A 25030-nucleotide genomic window follows, 5' to 3' on the forward strand; every position below is an offset into this window, starting at 1 on the left:
CTACATATCCATCAAAACTAAACATATTGCTCTTCTAATTTTAGCTACTCTGGCCGGAGCTCCTTAATAACAAGGAAAAAAATAATCTTTCTAAATTATCAAAAAGTCACTATAGTGGGGAGGGGAGTTATGATGAGTGGGACAAAGAAGACCTCTGCAGTGCTGGTTACATTCTAGTCTTCTTTTCAATGGTGATTATACAGATATTCTAAAATATTACATTTAAACTATTTCTAAAATACATGCTATCACAACAAACTGGAAAATTATTAAAGAGATGGGAATACCAGACCACCTGACATGCCTGCTGAGAAATCTTTATGCAGGTCAGGAAGCAACACTTAGAACTGGACATGGAACAACAGACTGGCTCCAAATAGGGAAAGGACTACATCAAGGCTGTGTATTGTCACCCTGCTTATTTAGCTTATATGCAGAGTACATCATGAGAAACGCTGGGCTGGATGAAGCACAAGCTGGAATCAAGATTGCCGGGAGAAATATCAATAACCTCAGATAGGCAGATGACACACCCTTATTGCAGAAAGTGAAGAACTAAAGAGCCTCTTGATGAAAGTGAAAGAGGTGAGTGAAAAAATTGGCTTAAAGTTCAACATTCAGAAAACTAAGATCACGGCATCTGGTCCCATCACTTCATGGCAAATAGATGGGGAAACAGTGGAAACAGTGACTGACTTTATTTTTCTGGGCTCCAAAATAGCTGCAGATGGTGACTGTAGCCATGAAATTAAAAGACGCTTGCTCCTTGGAAGAAAAGTTATGACCAACCTAGATAGCATATTAAAAAGCAGAGACATTACTTTGCCAACAAAGGTCCATCTAGTCAAAGCTATGGTTTTTCCAGTAGTCATGTATGGATGTGAGAGTTGGACTATAAAGAAAGCTGAGCGCTGAAGAATTGATGCTTTTGAACTCTGGTGTTGGAAAAAGACTCTTGAGTGTCCTTTGGACAGCAAGGAGAACAAACCAGTCAATCCTAAAGAAAATCAGTTCTGAATATTCATTGGAAGGACTGATACTGAAGCTGAAGTTCCAATACTCTGGCCACCTGATGTGAAGAACTGACTCATTTGAAAAGACCCTGATGCTGGGAAAGCATCCTTATCCTTAATCCTCAATCCTTATCCTTAAAGCATCCTTATCCTTAATCCTCAATCTTTAATCCTCAGGGCATACTTGAAAGTTAGGTACCAGATTTTACAGATGAGAAAACTAAAGATCAAAGAAGTTAAGGCACTTGCCCAGGCCACACAGCTAACAGGTGGTAGGGAAAGATGCGAAGCCTTCTCTTGTCTCTCCTGACCACGTCTCATTTCTTCTCCCAGGTCTCTTTCTATGCCACATCCTTATCTCGGCTCATCTCACCCTGATACCTCCCACATATGAAAATGTTACCAGTCCTATTCCCCTAGAAAAATCTGGTAACGTCTTTCTTTTAAAAGAAAATCCAAGTAAATCCATATTCCAGCTCTAGAATTAACCAAGTTTGAAACAAAACAAGGTGTTTGAGGACAAAGCAGCAGTCACTGCAGGAAAAATGAGCAGCCACACTTGTGTGCAGGCAAACTAGAGCTGACATACACCAGCCTCCCCAGCAGCTCCACGGTGCAGCTCCTGCCTGCCATTCCTCATGCCCCCCACCCTGTTCACGAGATGAACACAGAAGGAAGAAAGACAAGGAAAACCCTGTCAGTATCTGCCACTCCTCCTCCCATCGGAAACCCCGCCAAGTGACTATCAGTCTCTGCAACAGAAGGACAATACGGTGAGGAAGAGTATGACGTGTGTTGAGCCCATGAACGCACATACGTATGCAGTGAAAAGAGGAGGTGGAAGGAGGCAGTGATGAGGATCAAGTCATCTCAATTCTCACTATCCTCTCTAACTCCACCGCTTCTTGTGTACAACCTTGATCCTTACCTCCCCCATAGCTCTGATCCCACTGATCATATGCCAGCTTCCAGAAACCCCATCATGCAGGGGTCCCAGTTCTGAGCTGAAGAAATCATCAACGATCTAGAGAAAGGGGATTCCCGCTTTCGCTGCTTCATAGCTAGAAGGTGAGGACCAATCAGTATGTCTGCTACCAGTTCCAAATTGGAACTCTGCATGCATTTTCCCACAGTCACTTTCATAAAGAGTAGTTGGGTCCCAAGGTGTTATTAATAGTGCCTTTACAATATGATGGATGGGACTGATGTAAAATCCTACACAGCACCCATAACATGGTTTCTATACAGAAATGCTCCAAGCTCCAAACAACTGAATAACACAAGAATCTTTAGAACTCAATTTATTGTATGTGGGGCATGAAATTAAACTCACTAGACCCAACCTCTAGGACTGATACTTATTTATTATCCTTTTTTAAAAAAGATAGAAAATCCTACATGAACAGCACAGAGTCTGTGCTGCACTAATGACTGCACTAATGACTAATTTCTAAGTTCATATTTCAAGCAATATTCAGCTTCTTAATTTGTAGTAAGCTAGAAATGAGCTTTTCAGTTAATTTCCATGATAAATGTGACATTAAAAGGGTCACACTCACCTTTCCTTCTGAGAAATCACATATCCATCTAGGACTCGGAGGCTTAGGCACCAGCTGACGATGTATGGCCGATAGTCGAACCCTGGGATGGAAGGTGTTGCCATCACACATGGATTGTTCATGATTGACAACTGTTCCAGTTCAGTTAAGGATGCCAGAAAAGAGACCTGTAACAAAGGACATCTTTGTTGAATGAAACGGGCTACTCAGTGGCAAGCACAGGGCTTCCGCTGATTACACATCTCTGGCAGTTTGAGAATGCAACAATTTCCCTCTTGTTTTGAAAAGTGACAAGTAACACTCTTATATTATCCACTGACTCCAAAAATTCCAATAATATGGCCATCTGTTCTTGCTGCACAAAGTCCTTTAGAAAGCACTGCTTCCTAGCAAAGAGAACCCTATTTTGATAACATAATAGAAGCCAGAAAAAGGTACAGAGTATGCCTTATTAACCCCTTTAATGGAGATGTCCCTCCACCAACAATCACTTCCCAGTGGACTGAAGAGCGCAGCATTACAAATGAAAGTAAGCCTTAATAACCTACTGACATTAAATAAAAGTGCAAAGAAAAATAATGGTTTTCTGGGGCCAAGTGTTTCTTCCTGATAGCAGTTTCCTCCAAGATGCTCATCTAAAGCGAGCTCACCACCTTTTCCTGCATCTCTCCTGAGTTTCCAGCTCCCAGCATCCCATAAGATACCCTCAAATTTTACCTCATTTAAGTCCCGGATTTCATTTTCCGCCAAAGAAAGTATAGCAAGACATCTGGGTAGGTAAGCAGGTGCCATTCTAAGAGAAGTGATGATATTTCCATGTAAAAGCAGGGTCTTGAAAGTAAAAATGGAATGAATTACAAATGGAAATAGACAAACTGGTCTATTTTGATAAAACCAAAATTATGTATACAAAAGGAAAGCGATTTTATTATAACTTCTCATCACACACAAATCAAAGACTGTTAACGCTAGAAGGGTCCAAGGTGGCCATTTGGTCCAAATCTCTTTTCACATCCTTATTCTAAGTTCAAGAAACTTTAAAGATTTGCCAAAGAACATATACTTAGTTTAGCAAAAGGCATGTTGCAAGTTATTTAAACTGGAGCAACTTTCAACATACTTGTTCATTTCCTTTTAAAACATCAAAATAGAGGGTGAGAAAAGTGAAAGAAAACATTCACTGAAACAAAAAGCTCCAGGGAATTCCCTGGTGGTCCTGTGGTTAGGACTCTGCTTCCACTGCAGAGGGTACCGATTCCATCCCTGGTTAGGGAAATAAGATATCGTGAGTGCTGCCAAAACAACAACAAAAAGAGAAACAGTCAGGTAGAAAGCAAACTTTCCACAAGCGAGAGATAACCCAGAAACTATGATTTGCAACTATATTCTCTTGAGGAAGGTAGAACGTACTGGATAAACCTGACTCAAATTCAAATTAAGACAGCAACAATGAAAAATAAACTGAAGACTCTCAACACCAGGATTCTGATAAAGTAATCATGCCTCCGTTCCAGAAAAAAAAAAAAAAACTTTCAATCATCTTTAGTTCATTTGAATTCTCTCAGTATCTGACTACATCAAATTGTTTAGAGTAATTGTTGCTAAAAATGATTTCTGCTAAAAAAAAGGGCAAAAGTTGAGCTAATAATACTATTTCTGAGGCTTAATGAATTCATCTCATGCTAATGATATCCAAAGGAGTAAAAATATGGAAACAGCCTACTCATGTTTTATGAAGCTGTTGATTCCAACTGTTACATATTTATTTTACTGCATTCCCCTCCATAAAAAGTGCAATAGGCTATAATTTTCTAAAGTGAGGTTAGATTTTGATAATTTAATAGTATCTACCACTAAAAGGAAACAGCCATCTTCAGTGTCAAACAGGAATGATTACTCTCAACCCCACCAACATGTTATGCACTATTGATGCTATACAACTAAAGCTACTAATGTTGATAGACTAGGCATGAAGGGAATTTCATCATGTTTGTTGAACAGTAAATAAGCATTAACATTAACTACAATGACCAGTTTCAGTTAAAGTAAATCAGTAATAGAAATTAACAACAAAAAGTTTCATAATTTCTGGTACACTAATAGAATTTTTATCATAATGAACACAATTTATTCTTGCAGATCTACATACAGATCAATTAGGTCACTTTCTCTTGGTACGTTAGTATAAAATTTCAGAAATGACATAGAAATCACACTTACCTTCAGTGATACCAATTTAGACAGATCACCTATCTGGGGTATGTTATTGTCTGATAAATCGAGATGTTGTAGAGAGGTGCAGGTGTTGATTTGTTCCATGGTCTATGACAAGAAAAGGAAATTTATTTCATGCACACAAAATCAAAAATGAAAGTCTTCCCTACTTCCTTGTAGCTGACCCTCTTCCTTCTTTCTTATTGTCAGAAGCAGAGGAGCAGGGTTTAGCAAGAGGAAGACAAGGCAGTGATAGCAGAATTTGGCATACTGTCACAGAGCACGTTCCTACCTTCATCGCCCCTCTAGAGCAGGCGATCCTATCATGCCAGACACTTACAGCTTGAAGAAGCAGGGATGACACATGACCGCTGATATAGCATAGAGTTTACAAGTTAACGCTGGGGCTAACCTGCCTGGATTCAAACCCTGGTTCAGTAACTTCTTGATTGTGTGAGCTTAGGCAAGTTACTTAACTTCTCTGCACTTCAGCTTCTTCATTTATATAGCACACATAAAGATTGTACCTGCTTTATAGGCTGTCATGAGTGACTTAAAACAGGGAAGGTGGTTAGAAGAGCAAATCTTACATGCTTGATAAGTCAGTTCTCTTCATTTAATACCGTTCCCTTGTCTACAATATCAAAAAATAAGACACAGAAAACAAAAAATACAAAGCAAAAAAAAAAGACACAGAAATACTGATTAATTTACCCAAAATGATAGAGTTACTAAGTGGTGGAAGCAGGACCAGAATTGAGAGCTCCTGACTTTTAAAACAGTATATTCTTCACTGTACCATTAAACATGCATACAGAGCTTAATTCTGCATGAATTTTCAAAATGAGATTTTTTTTTTTTTTTTTTTTTAGTTTATGGTAACTGAAATTGTCTCTGGGGAACGGGAGTGGATACTCTCATTTTGTATTCTATTGAATTCTCTACTGCTTAAATTCCTTTTTCATAGCAAATACTTTTGTGAAGTTAAAAAAAAGCCCATTATACAGAGTGAAGTAAGCCAGAAAGATAAAGAACATTACAGTATACTAACACATATATACGGAATTTAGATAGATGGTAGCGATAACCCTATATGCAAAACAGAAAAAGAGACACAGAAGTACAGAACAGATTTTTGAACTCTGGGGGAGAACGTGAGGGTGGGATGTTTTGAAAGAACAGCATGTATATTATCTATGGTGAAACAGACCACCAGCCCAGGTGGGATGCATGAGTCGAGTGCTCGGGCCTGGTGCACTGGGAGGACCCTGAGGAGTCGGGTGGAGAGGGAGGTGGGAGGGGGGATCGGGATGGGGAATACGTGTAACTATATGGCTGATTCATGTCAATGTATGACAAAACCCACTGAAATGTTGTGAAGTGATTGGCCTCCAACTAATAAAATAATATTTAAAAAAAAAAAAACTACTAAAAAAAAAAACAAAAAAGAAAGAAAGAATTCACCTTGAGATTATTTCCTGCCAAATTCAGCCATTCCAAATGAACAAGTTCCTTTAGGCCTTCCACATAGCCAATGCTATTATGAGGCAAATTTAACACCCTGAGTTGGGTCAGTTTGGCCACACCCATCATCCGCACCAGCCTATTATTAGCCACTGACAACTGAGGAAAGAAAACATATCATTATTCTTAGGAGTAAAATATAAATATTACTTTCTTATTAGGGTGATTAAAAAGATTTGTTTATATGGTCAAACATTCCCAAATATATAAACTCAGCTTGTACTTTTCACATATATTGTCTAAATATTCTGTGTAACTATTTATTATTGCTGTCACTCCTAAGCAATAGAAAATACAGATAAAGTTAAACAATCCCACACCTCCTCCAAGTACTAAAAGAAAATATCTTCAACACAGCAACTACTTGAGAATGTAAACTCCACAACAATGGAGTCCTTACACTGGCTCCATCAAAATCTAGAACAATGTCAGACACATAAGAAGGGTCCAATAAATGATGAAAGAACGAATGAATCAACTCTTTACCTCCACCATGTGTAACATAAAAATGTTATGTTATTTAGCCAACATAAAATGTTTTCTTTTTTAACAAATGCTCTTTGTATAGTCTACTTTAAAGGTGGCAAAAATATGTTAATCTTCAGGAGAAATTTTAAAATTATCATTTAATAGTCATCCTGTAAAAATTAATTTTTAAATTTTTTACTAACTTATTTTATTTTTAAATTTACTGTAGCTATTAATTCTTTTTAATTTAAGGCAATACCTACTACTTTCTAGGCTTACAGAGTTACATTTGTTATCTTACTGCTTTATTTTGTATATAATAAACTGGTCTTATATAACTATTTCCCCCACATAGCAATACCTACCTGTACTAATCGTTTGCATTTCTCAAGATTTTCCAATTTAATAATCTGATTTTTATCCAGAATCAAAGTATGAATATCAGCTTCACAGGGTAAGTTTGGGCTTAATTTCTGTAGCCCTTGCCCTGACCAATTGACCACTGACCCTTGAAAAGAGAAGGGGAATTATTAGAAAACACAAATACAACGCTGAGCATAGAGATAAAATCATACTCATAAAATCTTAAACATTTAGAATTAGAAAACACTAGAGCAAAATAAATATCAAGATTTTAAAACTAAAGCAATCAATTTTTAAGTGACTACAGAATGAATTATTCACTTTCCCTTAGAAGTATCAAATTATACCTAGATTTGCAATATTCACGTATGGATGTGAGAGTTGGACCATAAAGAAGGCTGAGCGCCAAAGAATTGATGCTTTTGAACTGTGGTGTTGGAGAAGACTCTTGAGAGTCCCTTGGACTGCAAAGAGATCAAACCAAAGAGATCAAACTAAAGGAAATCAGTCCTGAATATTCACTGGAAGGACTGATGCTGAAGCTGAAACTCCAATACTTTAGCCACCTGATGGGAAGAACTGACTCTTGGAAAAGACCCTGATGCTGGGAAAGACTGAAGGCAGGAGCAGGGGAGGACAGAGGAGGAGACGGTTGGATGCTATCATCGACTCAATGGACATGAGTTTGAGTAAGCTCTGGGAGATGGTGAAGGACAGGGAGGCCTGGCGTGCTGCAGTCCATGGGGTCACAAAGAGAGGGACACGACTGAGCAAGTGAAGAATAACAACTCAAGTTTGCATGCTATTAAATACTCTGGGCTTCTTCACATTTAAATGTGAACTATTATTCCATATTTTATGCCTAAGTAATGACAGTGTTTTTTTTAGATGTAACTAATCTTTTGATAAAGATCAACCTGCTTACAATCTAACTACCAGTATACCATAAAGTGCCCAAACTATTTTGAAAATCAAAGTGTAGTTATGTTGACTTATCTACAAGATGAGAATAATACACCTACTTCATTACATTGATATGGAGATGAAAACTGAAACCCTATGAACAGCACTCAACCCCATTCCTGGCACACAGCATTCAATAACATGATTTGTATACTTAACAGACGTTCAAATTCTGGCTCCACTAAACACGATGGTTTATTGGACAAGTTATCGATCTCTTTGGGGCTCACTTTTCTAATAAGATAGGAATGATAATAATACCTGCCTTATAATGTTGTTACAGAGAAAATGAGATAATGTTTTAAAAAAAAAGACAGAACATAATCTGGCTCATATAAAAAGTGCTCTATAAATGTTAACTGCTATTATCATCAGTACATTCACTGCCTAGGTGGGCTGGGGAGGTGGAGTTTAACAGTAGCAGATATCTGAGGGAGGAGGGGCCAGAGAAACTGCCAATTTCAAATTTCTACCCAGATTAAGATTACTGTGGGAAATAATCATGCAAGATAGCTCTCCTGAAGGAAATCAACGTTTTTCCATTGTCTAAAGGCTTCTAGCATTTGGGAGGACAGGTGGTCATTGTATTTAAGAGTTTGATGAAAGCTATATACCGTCCCAGGAAAATGCAGAGCCTCTGCACACAATTCAAAGGGATCGAAACACCTGTTCGACCCCCTCTCCCACATAATGAGCCAGATCTAAGCGGTGGAAAAGGGCCTCGACCCTCCGCCCTGCCTGTGACCCAGAGCTTCCGAGCTGTAACCAAAACAAAGGAGCTCCGCTCACACAGCACCCACGGAAGCACCCACGCCCCGCGCTCCGCTGGGCAGCGCCCAAGCTAGATCCCAGAATCCCGTCTGCATAACAAGGGGTGGTGAACTGTGGGCTCTGAATAATCCCCAGATTTTATCTCGGCCGTTGGGACACTTCCAAGAAAGGGTCCAACGTCAATCTAGGGAACTGTGTTAGATAGAGGGCTTCTTAAACGTTCTAGGAACTGAGAGAAAGGGGGAGATCCTACAGTTTTCACCTGGGTACCCAGAACTCAACGTAAACATCCAAGAACTGTCACCTCAGCCAGAAACCCGCAGACCAGGTATCCTCAGGAGCGCGGGAGTCGCGGCGCCGGGGAGCGCTAAGGTCTCTGGGGGCTTGTAGTCCCCTGCTTGGACCGCGCCGCGACGCCGCAGAGCGAGGCAGCGCCTAAGGGACTACAACTCCCAGAGGGCAGCGCGCCTCCGCGAAGCCCACAACTCTGCATCAAAAGAACCGGTCCAGAACCGAACCCATTAAACCTAGTCTTCTTCTCGCCACCTGGCAACATTTAATTCAGTTCTATGGAGTAAACTTTGGCACCCGAGGATGGGGATCGCCTTACCTTCTCCAGGAGGCAAAGCCGCGGCGGCTCGCGCCGCCGCCATACTTCCCGCGTGCTGATAATACCAGGCAACCGTCCTCCGGCAGCTCGCTGGAGCGAGTGGTCGGGAGGAGCGAGCTTGAGACTACAGCTCCCAGGATGCACGGCACCCGAACGGCCCAATTGGCTGCCTGCATCTAATGATGCGCTGTGCGGGTTAGAATCTGAGCCCAGTGAGTTTGGGAAACCCGGTCAACTCCCTAATTTGGCAGAGAGGCAAACTATTATTAAATGATCATTTCACTCTCTTTTCTAGATGTTTTCGAAATTTGACACTTTTATCATCGGAATGATTATAAGGTCTCTAATGCAGACCGAATTTGAGCACTTATTGCTAGAAGTCTAGCAATGGAGGGGGAGGGCGGGTAGGGGAGGTGCTGCCGCCTTTATTTGACATTGCTGAATAAATTCAAAGTGTTCAACTCTGCTACAGGCGATTTTGTTGAGATAGTCAAAATCGATACATCTTATTTGAAAATTTAGTTAAAGCATGTTGGGATAGAAGCTTTTTTTTGGGGGGGGGATATAAGCTTTTATACAGTATCAAATATTTAAGTAGTTGTTCTTGAATAGTTGACAGAACTTTAGACCTAGAAGTGTATTTAAAAAGTATTGCATGAGTGAGTGTGAAGTCACTCAGTCGTGTCCGACTCTTTGTGACCCCATGGACTGTAGCCCACCAGGCTCCTCTGTCCATGGAATTTTTTAGGCAAGAGTACTGGAGTGGGTTGCCATTTCCTTCTCCAGGGGATTTTCCCGACCCAGGGATAGAACCTGGGTCTCTGGCATTGTAGGCAGATGCTTTACCGTCTGAGCCACCATGGAAGCCCGTTTTAATAAGTATAAAACCCAGAATTTTTCCAAGCAGTATACAAAAGAAGTTTATAGTACAGTCTCCAAACTAAAAAAATTACACCGCCTTACTGTAGGGGAGTAGGCTTACACTTTTGATATGACTATTAACATGCTAACTAGTGTGACTGTAACTATGAAGTCAATAAGCTTTCAGGGAATGGAGAAAGAAACAAACTATAATCTTCAGAGAAGACTTGAAGGAGGAAGTGAAATGGAGCTAAGGCTTAAAAGATGGGTAGACTCTAAACAGTTCTGAAGTAGAAGATGAAAAGACAGCACAGACTGCAGGTGGAGGCAGGTGGTAATGAAGCTAATCTGATAGCACACAACAATGTGGCACTTCCAATTTCCACTACCCACTCCATCACCCCTTCTTGCAATCTTTATTCTGAATTTCGTCTTTCTGAGATAGCCGTGTCCAACATCTCTGATAATTTCTGTTTGAAAAAAATCCCCGTCATGCTTCTAGGTTTCCAGGCGATTGACTCTGTGAGCCTTCCCTCCTTCCTGGATCCTCCTTCTCTCTGACTGCTGCTGCTTTAACTTAAATAAAATAAACCCTGTTTCCCACTGTGTTAGTCTGAAGACAAATTTCCTAGCTCTCAAGAGGGAATTAAGACTAGGAATTTTTTTCCTTCTAAACAAGAACCCCCTTATGTAGAAAGCACAGTCTTACTATACAGGGATAAGAAAAATGTAAGCCTGAATTCTTTCTCCTACTAACCTTTGCTCCTTGGAACAGTTGGTGAACTCTGAGGCAAGTCTCTAGCTCAGGGAATGAGAAAGGGTTTACATTTGTCTCCACCTTTGCAGGGTAATGACTTGGGAGGGGGTTCCTGGAAGCCCAGAAGGTACTTGAGGACTGCAGGTTTCTGCTAATTTACAGCAATAGCAGAACCAGAGTTTTGTTTGGTTTGCCTGACCTGGTTTCCTGAGAAAAGGGCCAAAGAACTCACTTTATGGGGTTAACTGAGTATAGCCCTAGGTCTTAAAGAGAGCGGCCATAGGCCCTGGGCATAGTCTCACATGCCCAAGTGAACCAGCAACACTTTATAATCATACCACAGAAACTTTTGTACTTCAGCCTTTGCATCCAAAATCAAATTGCTGCACTTTAACTAAATTGCTTCATTTTGTGTATTCCTTAAACCCCGCACTGCATTCTCCATGAAATTTGGAGAATTCTACTGAACAACTCCATGAACTTCTCAACAAGGCAGCATTTTTTGGCCGGCCCAGACCCCACAAGAGAGACTTTCCCTCCTATCAGCGCAGTATACTTGATCTCTGCAACAGCTGATTGCCTTGACTCATCTGCCCCATCTCTCATTGATCTGCCCATTGCTACTAGCATGATCTAAGTAAAACAACACCTTTTATCATATTGATCCCCTCCTCAAAAACGTCCCTCTCGAAATGAAACTTTCTGGGGCAACCATAACCTGGCCTGACCCTTCTTCCCCCTATTCATGCCACTAGTTTTCACTTGATGCTTTTGATTGAGGGACTGGCAAAATGAAACTTGTGTTTCAGAAAGGTTAAACTGCTCATGTGACAAGGATGAATTGAAAGGCAGAGTAGTGGTAGGACGGAGACTGTTGGAATAGTAGATGGTAACCTTTTCCAGAGTAGTTTCAGAAGAGTATTATGTACAAGTTTAGATAACACAAAGTTGAGACTAGGCAGACAGAAAACTGGAACGTTTTGGATAGTGCCATTTCTCTTGACAAACAAAAGAGATTTTCTAATTAGGGTGAGAACTTATATTTGAAAGAAGTAAGTATAACAACTTCAAAGTTTTAAAACTAATATCTTATTAATCTAAAGAATTTTGACACTGTAAAAATTTTGAAAATGTGCCTTTTTTACAATAAAAAGCTTTTAATCTGATTTATGTTTTTTTAATGTGATTTTTTGTGATTTATGTGAAGGTTTGTTGTTCAGTCGCTCAGTCGTGTCTGACTCTTTGTGACCCCACGGACTGCAGCATGCCAGGTTTCCCTGCCCTTTACCATCTCCTGGAGCTTGCTCAATCTCATGTCCATTGAGTCGGTGATGCCATCCAACCATCTCATCCTCTGTCATCCCCTCTCTTCCTGCCTTCAATCTTTCCCAGCATCAGGGTCTTTTCCTGTGCAAAGAGTCGGCTCTTTGCATCAGGTGGCCAAAGTACTGGAGCTTCAGCTTCAGCATCAGTCCTTCCACAGAGTATTCAGGGTTAATTTCCTTTAGGATTGACTGGCTTCATCTCCTGACAGCTCAAGGGACTCTCAAGAGTCTTCTCCAACACCACAGCTTGAAAGCATCAGTTCTTTAGTGCTCAGCCTGCTTTATGGTCCAACTCTCACATCTGTACATGACTACTGGAAAAACCATAGCTTTGACTATACAGACCTTTGTCAGCAAAGTAATGACTCTGCTTTTTAATACACTATCTAGGAAAAAAAAAAGGAAAAAAATAATACACTATCTAGGTTTGTCATAGTTTTTCTTCCAAGGCAAACTGCCTTTTAATTTCATGGCTGCAGTCACCATCTGCTGTGATTTTAGAGCCCAAGAAGATAAAGTTTTACTTATCACTTTGTCTCACACTGAATTCTTTATGCAATGAGACATCAAGAACCTGAGGTTCATTATGTCCCGAGACCAGGTGTGATCTTAGTTAAAAGACCATGGGTTCAAGTCCCAATCTGATTTACACAGTTTCAGAACCAGTGAATGACTGCCAGCTTACCATTCTCCAAAGCAGTGAGAGATTACAGGAAGGCTATCAGAGCAGTCTTAAAGCATCAGTCCTAAATAGCATGAAATATCAGGGCTAAAATAATGTAGAAGAGTTTGCTATCTGATGAGATACTAAATACTTTTATTCCTCCCATATAACATATCAGCTAAAATCTGAGAAAAAGAAGAGGTGAGAGTATAAATAAATTTCAAAAACAAAGTCATTGTGATATACTTTTCAGGTGCCTTTACCAAACTGGGAAGAAGCTGACTTTTCTTGAAAAGAATAATAAACTTAAAAAAAAATTTTTTTAAAGAATGATAAAGGAATCCTTGACAGTTTTATTTAATCATCTCTTTTGAAGTGCTTCTAAAAGGCAGTGAAGCCTATGTAAGTGATTTATCCTATTTCCAGTTGAAAATTAAGTAAATGTTTAAATAAAATGTAATTTTAATTTATACTTGGAAGACTAAGGTCTTAAAAGTTCAAAAAGTTCATTTCTATAAGAGTGGTAGCTTTACTTTCTATCCCTCCCTCCCAACTTAATTCATTTTTTTTTTTAAATGGTGTAATTGCTAATTTCATGTCAACTTGGCTGGGCCATAGTGCCCGTGATCAGACATTATTTTGGATGCCTTCTGTGAGTGTTTTGGGATAAGATTTTACATTTAAACTGGCAGACTTTAAGTAAAGCACATTGTCCTCCATAATATGGGTCACCCGCATCCAATCAGCTGAAGATCTAAATATTTACAACAAAGGACTGACCTCCCAGGAACAGCGTGGAATTCTCAGGCAGACAGGCTCTGGACTTGAACTGCAACACCGGCTCCTTGCCTGCTCTCCAACCTGCCCGCCAACCCTGCCGATTCTGTAAACCCGAGTGTTCATAATCACGCGAGCCAGTTCCTTAAAAGAAACCTCTTCTTATATTTGTGCACATGGAGAACCCTGACTAGTAAAGGGGAGAGGGAAGTATTCAACTTCCAATTAGATATTAAATACTGAAGTCTTCATTCTGTAATTATATATGAGGGTTCACCTCATTTGGGGTTCCATTGACATCAGCCAGAGATAGGACACATTTGGCCAATTCAGAAAAAAATTCCTCTGAAGAGAAAGAAAATTCAGAGTAACCATAAATTATGTGTCTCTCACATACAGCATATGCCAGTGTTGGTGATATAAGTGATCTAGCTATAGTAATTATCAGACTAGCTTTCCTACATAGTTGTTTTGAGCTCAGAATGTTGCAAAAGTTTTCAAAAGTTTGCAAAAAATAACCTCCAAAGGAATCTAAATATATCTTTAGATGATCTCATTGTCCTTCAGGATATATTTTCTATTTTAAAATAATGTAGCATGTATCAGCTTTAAAGAAAAAAAAAGTTACTGTAAAAATCTTAGAAAATGCAGGCAAGGAAAAAGTAAATATAAAAATCTTCCATAATTCCCCTACCCAGAGATAGTCACTGGTAACATGTTAGTGTGTTTCCTTTTAAACTATTTTTACCCACTGAACTCCCTGCCTCTGTATTTTTTTTTAACAAAAATGGATATATATTGTACATGAATTTGGGACTGGTATTTTCATGTAATATGCTTTATAAATTTCCCTGTGACTTCAGTTCAGTTGCTCAGTTGTGTCCCACTCTTTGTGATCCCATGGACTGCAGCAAGCCATGCCTTCCCTGTCCATCACCAACTCCCGGAGTTTACTCAAACACATGTCCACTGAGTCAGTGATGCCATCCAACCATCTCATTCTCTGTCATCCCCTTCTCCTCCTGCCTTCAATCTTTCCCAGCATCAGGGTATTTTTCAAATGAGTCACTTCTTCCCATCAGGTGGCCAAAGTATTGGAGTTTCAGCATCAAAATCAGCCCCACCAATGAACACCCAACACTAATCTCCTTTAGGATGGACTGGTTGGATCTCCTTGCAGTCCAAGGGACTCTCAAGAGTCTTCTCCAACACCACAGTTCAAAAGCATCAATTCTTCGGTGCTCAGCTTTCTTACAGTCCAAATCTCACACCCATACATGACTACTGGAAAAACCATAGCTTTCATTAAACAGACCTTTGTTGGCAAAGTAATGTCTCTGTTTTTTAATATGCTGTCTAGGTTGGTCATAACTTTTCTTCCAAGGAGCAAGCATCTTTGAATTTCATGGCTGCAATCACCATCTGCTGTGATTTTCGAGCCCAAGAAAATAAAGTCTGTCACTGTTTCCATTGTTTCCCCATCTATTTGCCATGAAGTGATGGGAGTGGATACTATGATCTTAGTTTTCTGAATGTTGAGCTTTAAACCAACTTTTTCACTCTCCTCTTTCACTTTTATCAAGAGGCTCTTTAGTTCCTCTTCACTTTCTGCCATAAGTGTGGTGTCAACTGCATATCTGAGGTTATTGATATTTCTCCGAGCAATCTTGATTCCTGCTTGGGCTTCATCCAGCCCAGCATTTCTCATGATGTACTCTGTATATAAGTTAAATAAGCAGGGTGACAATATACAGCCTTGACGTACTCCTTTCCTGATTTGGAACCAGTCTGTTGTTCCATGTTCAGTTCTAACTGTTGCTTCCTGACCTGCATACAGATTTCTCAGGAGGCATGTCAGGTGGTCTGGTATTCCCATCTCTTGCAGAATTTTCCACAGTGTGTTGTGATCCACACAGTCAAAGGCTTTGGCATAGTCAATAAAGCAGATGCTTTTCTGAAGCTCTCTTTTTCGATGATCCAGAGGATGTTGGCAATTTGATCTCTGATTCCTCTGCTTTTTCTAAATCAAGCTTGAACATCTGGAAGTTCATGGTTCACATACTGTTGAAGCCCGGCTTGGAGAAGTTTGAGCATTACTTTGCTAGCATGGGAGATGAGTACAATTGTGCAGTAGTTTGAACATTCTTTGGCATTGCCTTTCTTTGGGATTGGAATGAAAACTGACCTTTTCCAGTCCTGTGGCCACTGCTGAGTTTTCCAGATTTGCTGACATATTGAGTGCAGCACTTTCTTTTAAGATGCTGCACTCAAGTTATCCTTCTACCCTCAGTCTATTTAGAAAAATTTGTCTAAGTATACCAGGTATTCTCAACAGCTGTCAGAATTGGTCAGGCTATCATAGTCCTTTTCTTTTTCTTTAGCTCCTTAATTCTATTCAGATCTCTGTTAATTCATTTCTGAGAAAGTTTCCAACAGATGTGCCACTTTCTTAACATTAGTCAGCAACCTTGCTGGACTTTCCATATCTCTTCTACCACCTTTTTTGGGTGAGTTGCTTATACAGAGTGTCCAGGAGAGGCAAATTTCCTACTTTACCCATCCTGACTTCTTATGGCTGAACTAATAACAAAATTAACACACAACAGATAAATAGGAGAAAAAGAAACAAATTTAATTCATGTGCACAGAGGTCTCACATAGAGTTAAGTCCTAAGTAAGAAGTGGCCAAAGCAGACAGTTTTTATATTTTTTACACAAAGGAACAATAAAAATTCGTAAGGAATTTAAGCAAAGCTTGGGCTTTGAGTAGTAAACTAGTAAAGAAATATCAAAGTCTGCTTATACGAACTTCTCTGCCATGAATTCGCTGTCTCTGGTAATAATGATGTCTTCCTATCTTTGCTACTGTACAACAAGAAAGTATGAGAGTTTTATTTCCTGCTTTCAGGGGATAGACAGGAAGCTCAAAGTAACTTTCTTGCACCTACCAGTTTTCAAGTAACCTGAATTCAAACTAACCCATATGTTATTGAGGCATAGTTTGGAGCAACCTGCCCTGAGCTCCAACTAGCAGCATAAATCAATCATTGTATTTGTTTTCTAGTCAAGTATTGTCTCCTATACAAATCATGGATTGACTTTTGCCACTCTCCATCAAATGCTGGACTATAGCCTTGGAGTACAAACGAAGCAGGGCAAAGGCTAACAGAGTTTTGACAAAAGAATGCACTGGTCATACCAAACAACCTCTTCCAACAACCCAAGAGAAGACTCTACACGTGGACATCACCGGATGGTCAATACTGAAACCAAATTGGTTATATCCTTTGCAGCCAAAGATGGAGAAGCTCTATACAGTCAGCAAAAACAAGACTGGGAGCTGACTGTGGATCAGATCATGAACTCCTTATCGCAAAATTCAGACTTAAATTGAAGCAAGTAGGGAAAACCACTAGGCCATTCAAGTATGACCTAAATTATACAGTGGAAGTGACAAATAGATTCAAAGGATTAGATGTGATCATCAGAGTGCCTGAAGAACTATGGATGGAGGTTCATAACACTGTACAGGAGGCAGTGATTAAAACCATTCAAAAAGAAAAAGAAATGCAAAAATGTTGTCTGAGGAGGCCCTACAAATAGCTGAGAAAAGAAGAGAAACAAAAGGCAAAGGAAAAAAGGAAAGATACACCCATGTGAATGCAGGATTCCAAAGAATAGCAAGGAGAGATAAGAAAGCCTTCCTAAGAAACAATGCAAAGACACAGAAGAAAACAATAGAATGGGAAAGACTAGAGATCTCTTCAAGAAAATTAGCAATACCAAGGGAACATTTCATGCAAAGATGGGCACAATAAAGGACAGAAATGGTATGGACCTAACAGAAGCAGAAGATATTGAGAAGAGGTGGCAAGAATGCACAGAAGAACTATACAAAAAGATCTTAATGACCCAGATAACCATGACAGGGTGATCACTCAGATAGAGTTAGACATCTTGGAGTGTGAAGTCAAGTGGGCCTTTGGAAGCGTCACTATGAACAAAGCTAGTGGAGGTGATGGAATTCCAGCTGAACTGTTTCAAACCCTAAAAGATGACGCTGTTACAGTGCTGCAGTCAATGTGTCAGCAAACTTGGAAAACTAGCAGTGGCCACAGGACTGCAAAAGGTCAGTTTTCATTCCAGTCCAAAAGAAAGGCAACGCTAAAGAATGTTCAAACTAGCACACAATTGCACTCATTTCACAGTTTCACTCATTTCACTTACTTACATGCAGTATTTAACTTACATGCAGAGTACATCATGCAAAATACTGGATTGGATGAAACATAAGCTGGAATCAAGATTTCAGGGAGAAATACCAATAACTTCAGATATGCAGATGACACCACCCTTATGGCAGGAAGCGAAGAGGAACTAAATAGCCTCTTGTTGAAGGTGAAAGGAGAGTAAAAAAGCTGGCTTAAAACTCAACATTCAAAAAACTAAGATCATGGCATCAGGTCCTATTACTTCAGGGCAAATAAATAGGGAAACAATGGAAACAGTGATTTTCTTTTACTGGACTCCAAAATCATTGCAAATGGTGAGTGCAACCATGAAATTAAAAGACACATGCTTCTTGGAAGAAAAGCTATGAGCAACCTAGACAGCGTTTTAAAAAGCAGAGAGATCTTTGCTGACAAAGGTCTGTACAGACAAAGCTATGGTTTTTCCAGTAGTCATGTATGGATGTGAGGGCTGAGCACTGAAGAATTGATGCTTTAGAACTGTGGTGCTGGGGGAGACTCTCGAGAGTCCCTTGGACTGCAAGTAGAGATCAGAAATCAGCCCAGAATATTCAATGAAGGACTGATGCTGGAACTGAAGCTCCAATTCTTTGGCCCCCTGATGGAAAGAGCTGATTCAATGGAAAAGACCCAGATGCTGGGACAGATTGATGGCAGGAGGAGAAGGGGCCGACAGAGGATGAGATGGTTGGATGGCACGACCAACTCTATGGACATGAGTTTGAGCAAGCTCTGGGTGATAGTGAAGGGCAGGGAAGCCTAGCAAGCTGCATTCAATGGGTTTGTAAAAAGTTGGATATCACTGAGCGACTGAACAACAACAAATCAAATGCTGAAATATCTAGCATCACAAAACGTTCAAATCATCCAGGCATTGGCCCTCCTGTTGGGACTGGGCAGAAAGGTGCCTTCTCCAGACAAGGTTTTCTTAGCAAGCACCGGCGGCCAATCCACCTCTCCACCCCCAATAGGTGGCAGCCGAGCAAACGATCTCCTCCACTCCTAGCAGTCATCAGCTCGCAATACTTTGGCGCTCACTTAATAGAGATTTAGTAAACTGAAGAAGTCGATGTACGCAAATGCTTTAGCACGAGTGCTGGCAAAATGAGATTTTAGATTTTACCTGCAGGGTATTCATCTGGGCATCATTAAATTATGAGAAGTAGAGGAGAAAGGACCCCCTGGCTCTGTAGTTCACATTTCCTGCAGTAGGACGTGGCTCTTAGAATTACTCAAACCAATTGCCTGCCTGCCTATCTTCTTGACTGTCCTTCCCACTTTGCCTGCAAAGGCTCGATAGCCTCTAGCGCAATTATTCCAGGCGAAGCGAACAGCAACTGGAGAAGTCTAGATTTGTGGCCCCGGCGACGTGACGTCATCATAGAGGGCCGGGGTCAGGGAAAAGAATTGTGGGAGATTGCCTTCCCACGACCTTATAAGGCCTCTTCCCATAATCCTTTCCTTCTCTTCGCCATCTTTCCTTTTCCCCAGCGCTAGCAGCCATGAAGTAAGCAGGAACCCTGCATCCCAATCCTCTTCCATCTTCGCTCTGAGCGCCTGTCCAGCATCCCAGGCATGGCCTCTCCTTGCCGAAGATACCCGCTATCCCAGCTAAGGGGCTTTCTCTTTTCGTTACAGGGTCGAGCTGTGCAGTTTCAGCGGGTACAAGATCTACCCAGGACACGGGAGGCGCTACGCCCGAACCGACGGGAAGGTGAACGGCCGCGTGGGCTAAACGTACCATGTATTTTTAAAGAAAGACCGGTTTCATTCGGTCTAAGCCGGGTTCTTTACCACGTCACTGTTGGTGCTTGAAAAGCTTGAACCGGGACCCTGTATGCGGTGTTTGTCAGAAGGCTCTAAGTCGTTCAGTCTTGAGCTTGATCAAATGTAGATCAGGTCGGAAGTTAGGAGCTTGTATAATTTTAATGTTCTGGTGTAACAGCAGTGGGCCAGCGAGGAACCTGGCTATTTTTATAGATATCAGGTCCACCTCAGGAGGGGCACGATCCCTCCCGGAATTTGACACCCTACCCCTCAGTATGAACGTAGGTTTGTCTCCTCTCGGGAAAAGACAGGGCCAAACGCAGAGACGGTTTCTTGCCAGTTCTGTGACACAAGCCTTTTGGTCTGCATGGGTCTCAATTTTGTAAAATGAGAGGATGTCACTAGAATATTTACTAATAATTTCAAGCTCAGGCCTCTACTTTGAACTTGTCATGACAGGTTTTCCAGTTTCTTAATGCAAAATGTGAGTCGGCATTCCTTTCCAAGAGGAATCCTCGTCAGATCAACTGGACTGTCCTCTACAGAAGAAAACACAAAAAGGGACAGTCGGTAAGTGAAACGCACTTTGTTAATGTTGTTCTAAAGTTGTTAAAACTCTTGAGCGTCAGCTGCTGCTTTATGAAACTAATTAAATGAGATGGTATGTGAAAATACTCTAAAACTGTTGAGCATCAAACAGTGAAGTGAGAATGATTTTAAGGATTGCCGCCTTGTATCTTCAGCTCACAGTAAAAATTCAGTTGAAATTGGACAGCATCCCCTTTCCAGAGTTAGTCAACTACAAAAAGCTCAGGTGAGTTGTAGGGCACTGTGGAAGTGTTTAAGATGTTTGAGTGGAAACTAAATAGTTCTTATGGAAACTTGTTATTGGTTATAATGCTTATAGAATTATTCCTAATGTAGGTATCATATCGTGAAGTCTTCTAGCATATTTGTTAGTTCTTAAGACTGGATGTGTTTTTAACTTACAGCCACTCTGCCTCTTTGTTGCTGCTCTGTGACTTTCTCTAGTTGCGGTGCGGGGTGTGGCTTCTCCTTGGGGAACGCAGGCTCTAGTCCTATGGGCTCAGTAGTTGTGTCTCAGCAGCTTAGTTGCTCCAGGCAGGTGGAATCTTCCTGGGCCGAGGATGGAACCTGTGTCCCCTGCGTTGGCAGTGGATTCTTAACCACTTTACCACCAGGGAGGTTCTGGATGAGTTTTTTGGAGTGGTCTTTTAGGTTGATGAAAGAGATTTTTGAGAAAAAGTTTGAGTGTCATGGCAAGAAAATTATTATGGGAATTCATAGGAAAGGAGAATTCTAAATTAAAAGTGAATGTGGGGAAAAAAGTGTGGAGAAGGAAGAAAGGCTGGGAAATTTCATAGAGGAGCATGGCGGGTTACAGTCCATGGGGTCGCAGAGGCAGGCACAGACAGTCAACAACAACAACAAAGTCTAACACAATATGTTTAAAAAACCCGTGAATGTGACATTAGGATTAGGATGGCCCTTATCCAAACGGGGAGGGTTGGTGGGAGGAATTACAAATTTGGTGGTGTTGTGGAGATATTGGAACCTTGTGCATTGCTGAATGAAGATAGTGTAGGCACTGTGGAAAGTAGTTTGGCAGTTTCTCAAAAAGTTAAAGAATTACCATCATATGATCCAGCAGTTCCAGTTCTAGGGCTGTATATATTCGAGAGGATTATAGGCAGGGATTTGAATAGATAAATGTGTATGCTGATGTTTGTAGCTCTATTATAATGGAAACAATCAAATGTCCCATCAGTGGATGAATGGATAATAAAATGTGATGTGTGCGTACTAAGTCGCTTCATTTGTGACTGTTGCTTCAGTTATGTTTGACTTTGCAACTCTGTGGACAGTAGCCCGCCAGGTTCCTCTGTCCATGGGATTCTCCAGGCATGAATACTGGAATGGGTTTCCGTGATCCCCGCTGCAGGGGACTTTGTTACCCAGGGATCGAACCTGTGTGTCTCTTGTTTCCTGCATTAGCAGGCGGGTTCTTTTCCACTAGCCACCTGGGAAGCCCTTATTTAACGGGTGCAGTTTGTTTTGTATTGTGAAAAAGTACTGGAGACAGAAATAGTGTTTGGACAACATTGCAAAGGTACCTAATGCCACTGAATTATACCCTTAAAAATACTTTAGAATGATTAATTTAATGTTGTATATATTTTACCACAATAAGAAAAACTGTTTTTAAGTGGATTTGAGAAATTATAAATAGGTAAATACTAGCATTTTATCCAGTAAGATTTCATCTTGATGAAAAGTTTAAAATGAGCATTTGGCTAACCACAAATGTGTCCTCTTTTCTCCATATGTCCTATTAAAAATTTTAAGATATTTTGCATATCCCTGCCTTAATAAGCAGTTCATTTTATTTTTCCTTGGACTTAAAGGCAAGATCTTTCTTATAAGCATTGTATTACAGATTTCTAATATAGAATCTGCAGCCAATGTTTGAATTATATTGATACTCAAACATTCCTTAACATTTGGTGGCTTTCCTGTCTTCATCAGTTTTGTAACTTGACTATTTCTCCCAGTGTCAGTACTTTGAGTAAAAACAAATCAGAGTTTGAGGTTAATTTTTCTTCCAGAAGCACATTCTTTATCATGAACAATCATACTAAAATTGCTTTTAAAGTACCATTCAGTTAATTTTCTTAGAGTTTAACTTTGTTTTTAAATAAAGTAGTAAATAATGGTCAGCATTTGTAACAGATGGCTTAACCAATTTATAATTGGAAAACTTACCTGCATATTGCAGTATTTTATATATAGATGCTTTAAAAATTTATTTGTATATCTCATTTCAAATAATTGCATGAATTGTTTTGGGAGTTTTTTTTTTTTTCTTCTGGGTGGTGCTGTGCAGCATGTGGAATGTCAGTTTCCCAACCAGGAATAAAACCTGAGCCACTGGTAGTGAAAGCTCAAAGTCCTAACCACTAGGCCACCAGGGGAACTCCCTGGTGTGGTCTGAATTGTGTTCTCCCCAAAATTCACATGTTGAAAACTTGACCTCCGAGGTGATGGTTAGGAGGTGGGACTTTGAGAGATGAAGCAGTCATGAGGGTAGAGCCCCCATGAATGGGATTGGTGCAGAAGGTTCAAGGGAGAGTCTCCTGACATTTCATGTCTCCCCCACATTCCTGAGGCAAGGTTTCTCAGCATGCTCACCATCTTTCTGTTCTGTAGGAAGAAATTCAAAAGAAAAGAACTCGCCGTGCAGTCAAATTCCAGAGGGCCATAACTGGTGCCTCTCTTGCTGATATAATGGCCAAGAGGAATCAGAAACCTGAAGTTAGGAAGGCTCAACGAGAACAAGCTATCAGGTGAGAAATCTCACTATGAGCCATTTCAGTCACTGACATGGAATTTAGATTATGTATGGGTTCACAGAATGGAATCTTCATCTGATGTTATTTTGTGTTGTGATACTTGAATCTTTATAGAGATTGTCAGTTGTACATGTTCGTGTTTATTAATACAGAAGTTTATACTGTAAGTCTAAATGATTCGTTGAAATTCTGTATGCAGTTATAAAGGTACTATACAGTTTCTAATGTTAAGTTGATGTGGTTAATCACATGTTAATAAATCCTTTGGATTTATCATACAAATAACTGCAGATGGTGAAGGAATATGTTATTTCTACTTTTCCCAAACATTAGCCTTTTGTTAATAAGCTGTACCCTTAAGGAGTAAAGTGTTTTTTGCTTGTTATTTTTAACTCCACAGGGCTGCCAAGGAAGCAAAAAAGGCTAAGCAAGCATCTAAAAAGACAGCAATGGCTGCTGCAAAGGTAATTATCGGATTGTCTTAAGATTTCTCATTTAGAGCAACAGGAGAATTTATTTTTAACCCAAATTGTGGTAAAAGAAGTGTAAGGCTTTAATGAAAATGATGTCCATGATTGGTTTTTGGGTGAGTGATTCAGGACTCCAAAGAGGTCCTTTGTTAGAGCCTTAAATGAGTCTGTAAGTGCTATATAGAAACGAGAGAAAAGCAGATAATGTTTATTTTGAAATAATTCTAGATTTTTCAGTAAAAATTTTCTGTAATTGTATAGAATTTACTCAGTTTTTATCAGTGTTAAACCATTTAGATAACCATAATAAAAATTTCAAAACCAGAAAATTACCATTGGACCTTTTTCTATTCTTAGGATATAATTGAGGATCCCACACTACATCACATCTCAGTTACTTCAATCTTAACCTCTTTGGCTTTCATTTATATTTCATATAAAGGTAGAATTTTAACTTTTGAGGGGAGTTCTTTATATTAGGAACACAAATAATTAGGTAGGAAAGTAACCTAGGTTACAAACTCACATGGAATAATGCCACATAACATGTTCTCTTTTTACAGGCTCCCACAAAGGCAGCACCTAAGCAAAAGATTGTGAAGCCTGTGAAGGTTTCTGCTCCTCGAGTTGGTGGAAAACGCTAAGTTGGCAGATTGGATATTTAAATAAAGATCTGATTATAATATAGATTGTGGTGGAATTTTTACTCTTAAAGCAGGCATGTTTGGCCTACACTGTAAGAGCAGTTAAGAATTTAAGAGCTAAGTATTCTTTAAAGAGTTCATTTCTCAGGAATAGTGCCTCCTATTACTCCTAATATAAGTTTCTTAGATGGAGAGATGTTAAATATTTATCTCTAAATAAGATCTGTATGGTTAAATGCAGTCCTTACTCACCTGAGGCTGTAAGGACACATTACACATTATGTTGCGTTATGTAGATTTTAGACTGCATTTTGTTGTATAGATTGTAGTCCAGGTTGATTGCTAAAAGATTGCGTTTTTGTTTTTTTCTTTTCCTATCACTTCTGTTAGCAAAAAGTAAGCATTTTTAATGGGTGGTTTTCTTGTTAAACTACCTTTTTCCATGATAGACACATTTCATTACTGGGGATGCCTTTGGTTCTCTAGTATCTCAACTTTTAACCATTTTCTTATAGCTGAGCTAAAGCTACTTAAAACTCACCTTTATTATCTGCTCTCACTTCCAGAAAATAAGCTTAAATGAAGACTACACTTTTGTAGGGAGGAAGGGTCTGTGGTGTGATGCTCCTGGCATCTTAGTTCCCAACCAAGGATTGAAA

At 39.9% G+C, this 25030-nt stretch overlaps 2 protein-coding genes across 5 annotated transcripts in view; one reads left to right on the forward strand and one right to left on the reverse strand.

Annotated features, from left to right (window-relative positions):
- CEP97 (centrosomal protein 97) overlaps positions 1–19407 on the reverse strand; it is a 33524-nt gene extending 14117 nt beyond the window's left edge. Inside the window, exons 1-6 of one of the 4 annotated variants that reach the window (XM_065913620.1) lie at positions 19243–19407; positions 7144–7286; positions 6251–6409; positions 4793–4894; positions 3290–3403; positions 2573–2739 (exon numbers count right to left, since the gene is read on the reverse strand). In XM_065913620.1, coding sequence (XP_065769692.1) covers positions 2573–2739; positions 3290–3403; positions 4793–4894; positions 6251–6379 — 512 coding nt within the window. In that variant the 5' untranslated portion in view covers positions 6380–6409; positions 7144–7286; positions 19243–19407. Of the gene's footprint in view, positions 1–2572; positions 2740–3289; positions 3404–4792; positions 4895–6250; positions 6410–7143; positions 7287–9137; positions 9269–9485; positions 9585–19242 lie in introns of those variants that run through there. The other 3 variants (XM_065913616.1, XM_065913619.1, XM_065913618.1) reach the window with 3 other exon arrangements.
- A 144-nt stretch (positions 19408–19551) lies between these two features.
- On the forward strand, positions 19552–24414 carry RPL24 (ribosomal protein L24). The gene is made up of 6 exons (XM_065913621.1): positions 19552–19626; positions 19758–19833; positions 20346–20456; positions 23115–23251; positions 23658–23721; positions 24291–24414. Exons 1-6 carry the CDS (start codon positions 19622–19624, stop codon positions 24369–24371), a joined length of 474 nt encoding a protein of 157 aa, XP_065769693.1. The 5' UTR covers positions 19552–19621; the 3' UTR covers positions 24372–24414.
- Positions 24415–25030: the final 616 nt, after the last annotated feature.

This window comes from Muntiacus reevesi, chromosome 21 (assembly GCF_963930625.1).
Source record: "Muntiacus reevesi chromosome 21, mMunRee1.1, whole genome shotgun sequence".
NCBI classification, from domain to species: domain Eukaryota; kingdom Metazoa; phylum Chordata; class Mammalia; order Artiodactyla; family Cervidae; genus Muntiacus; species Muntiacus reevesi.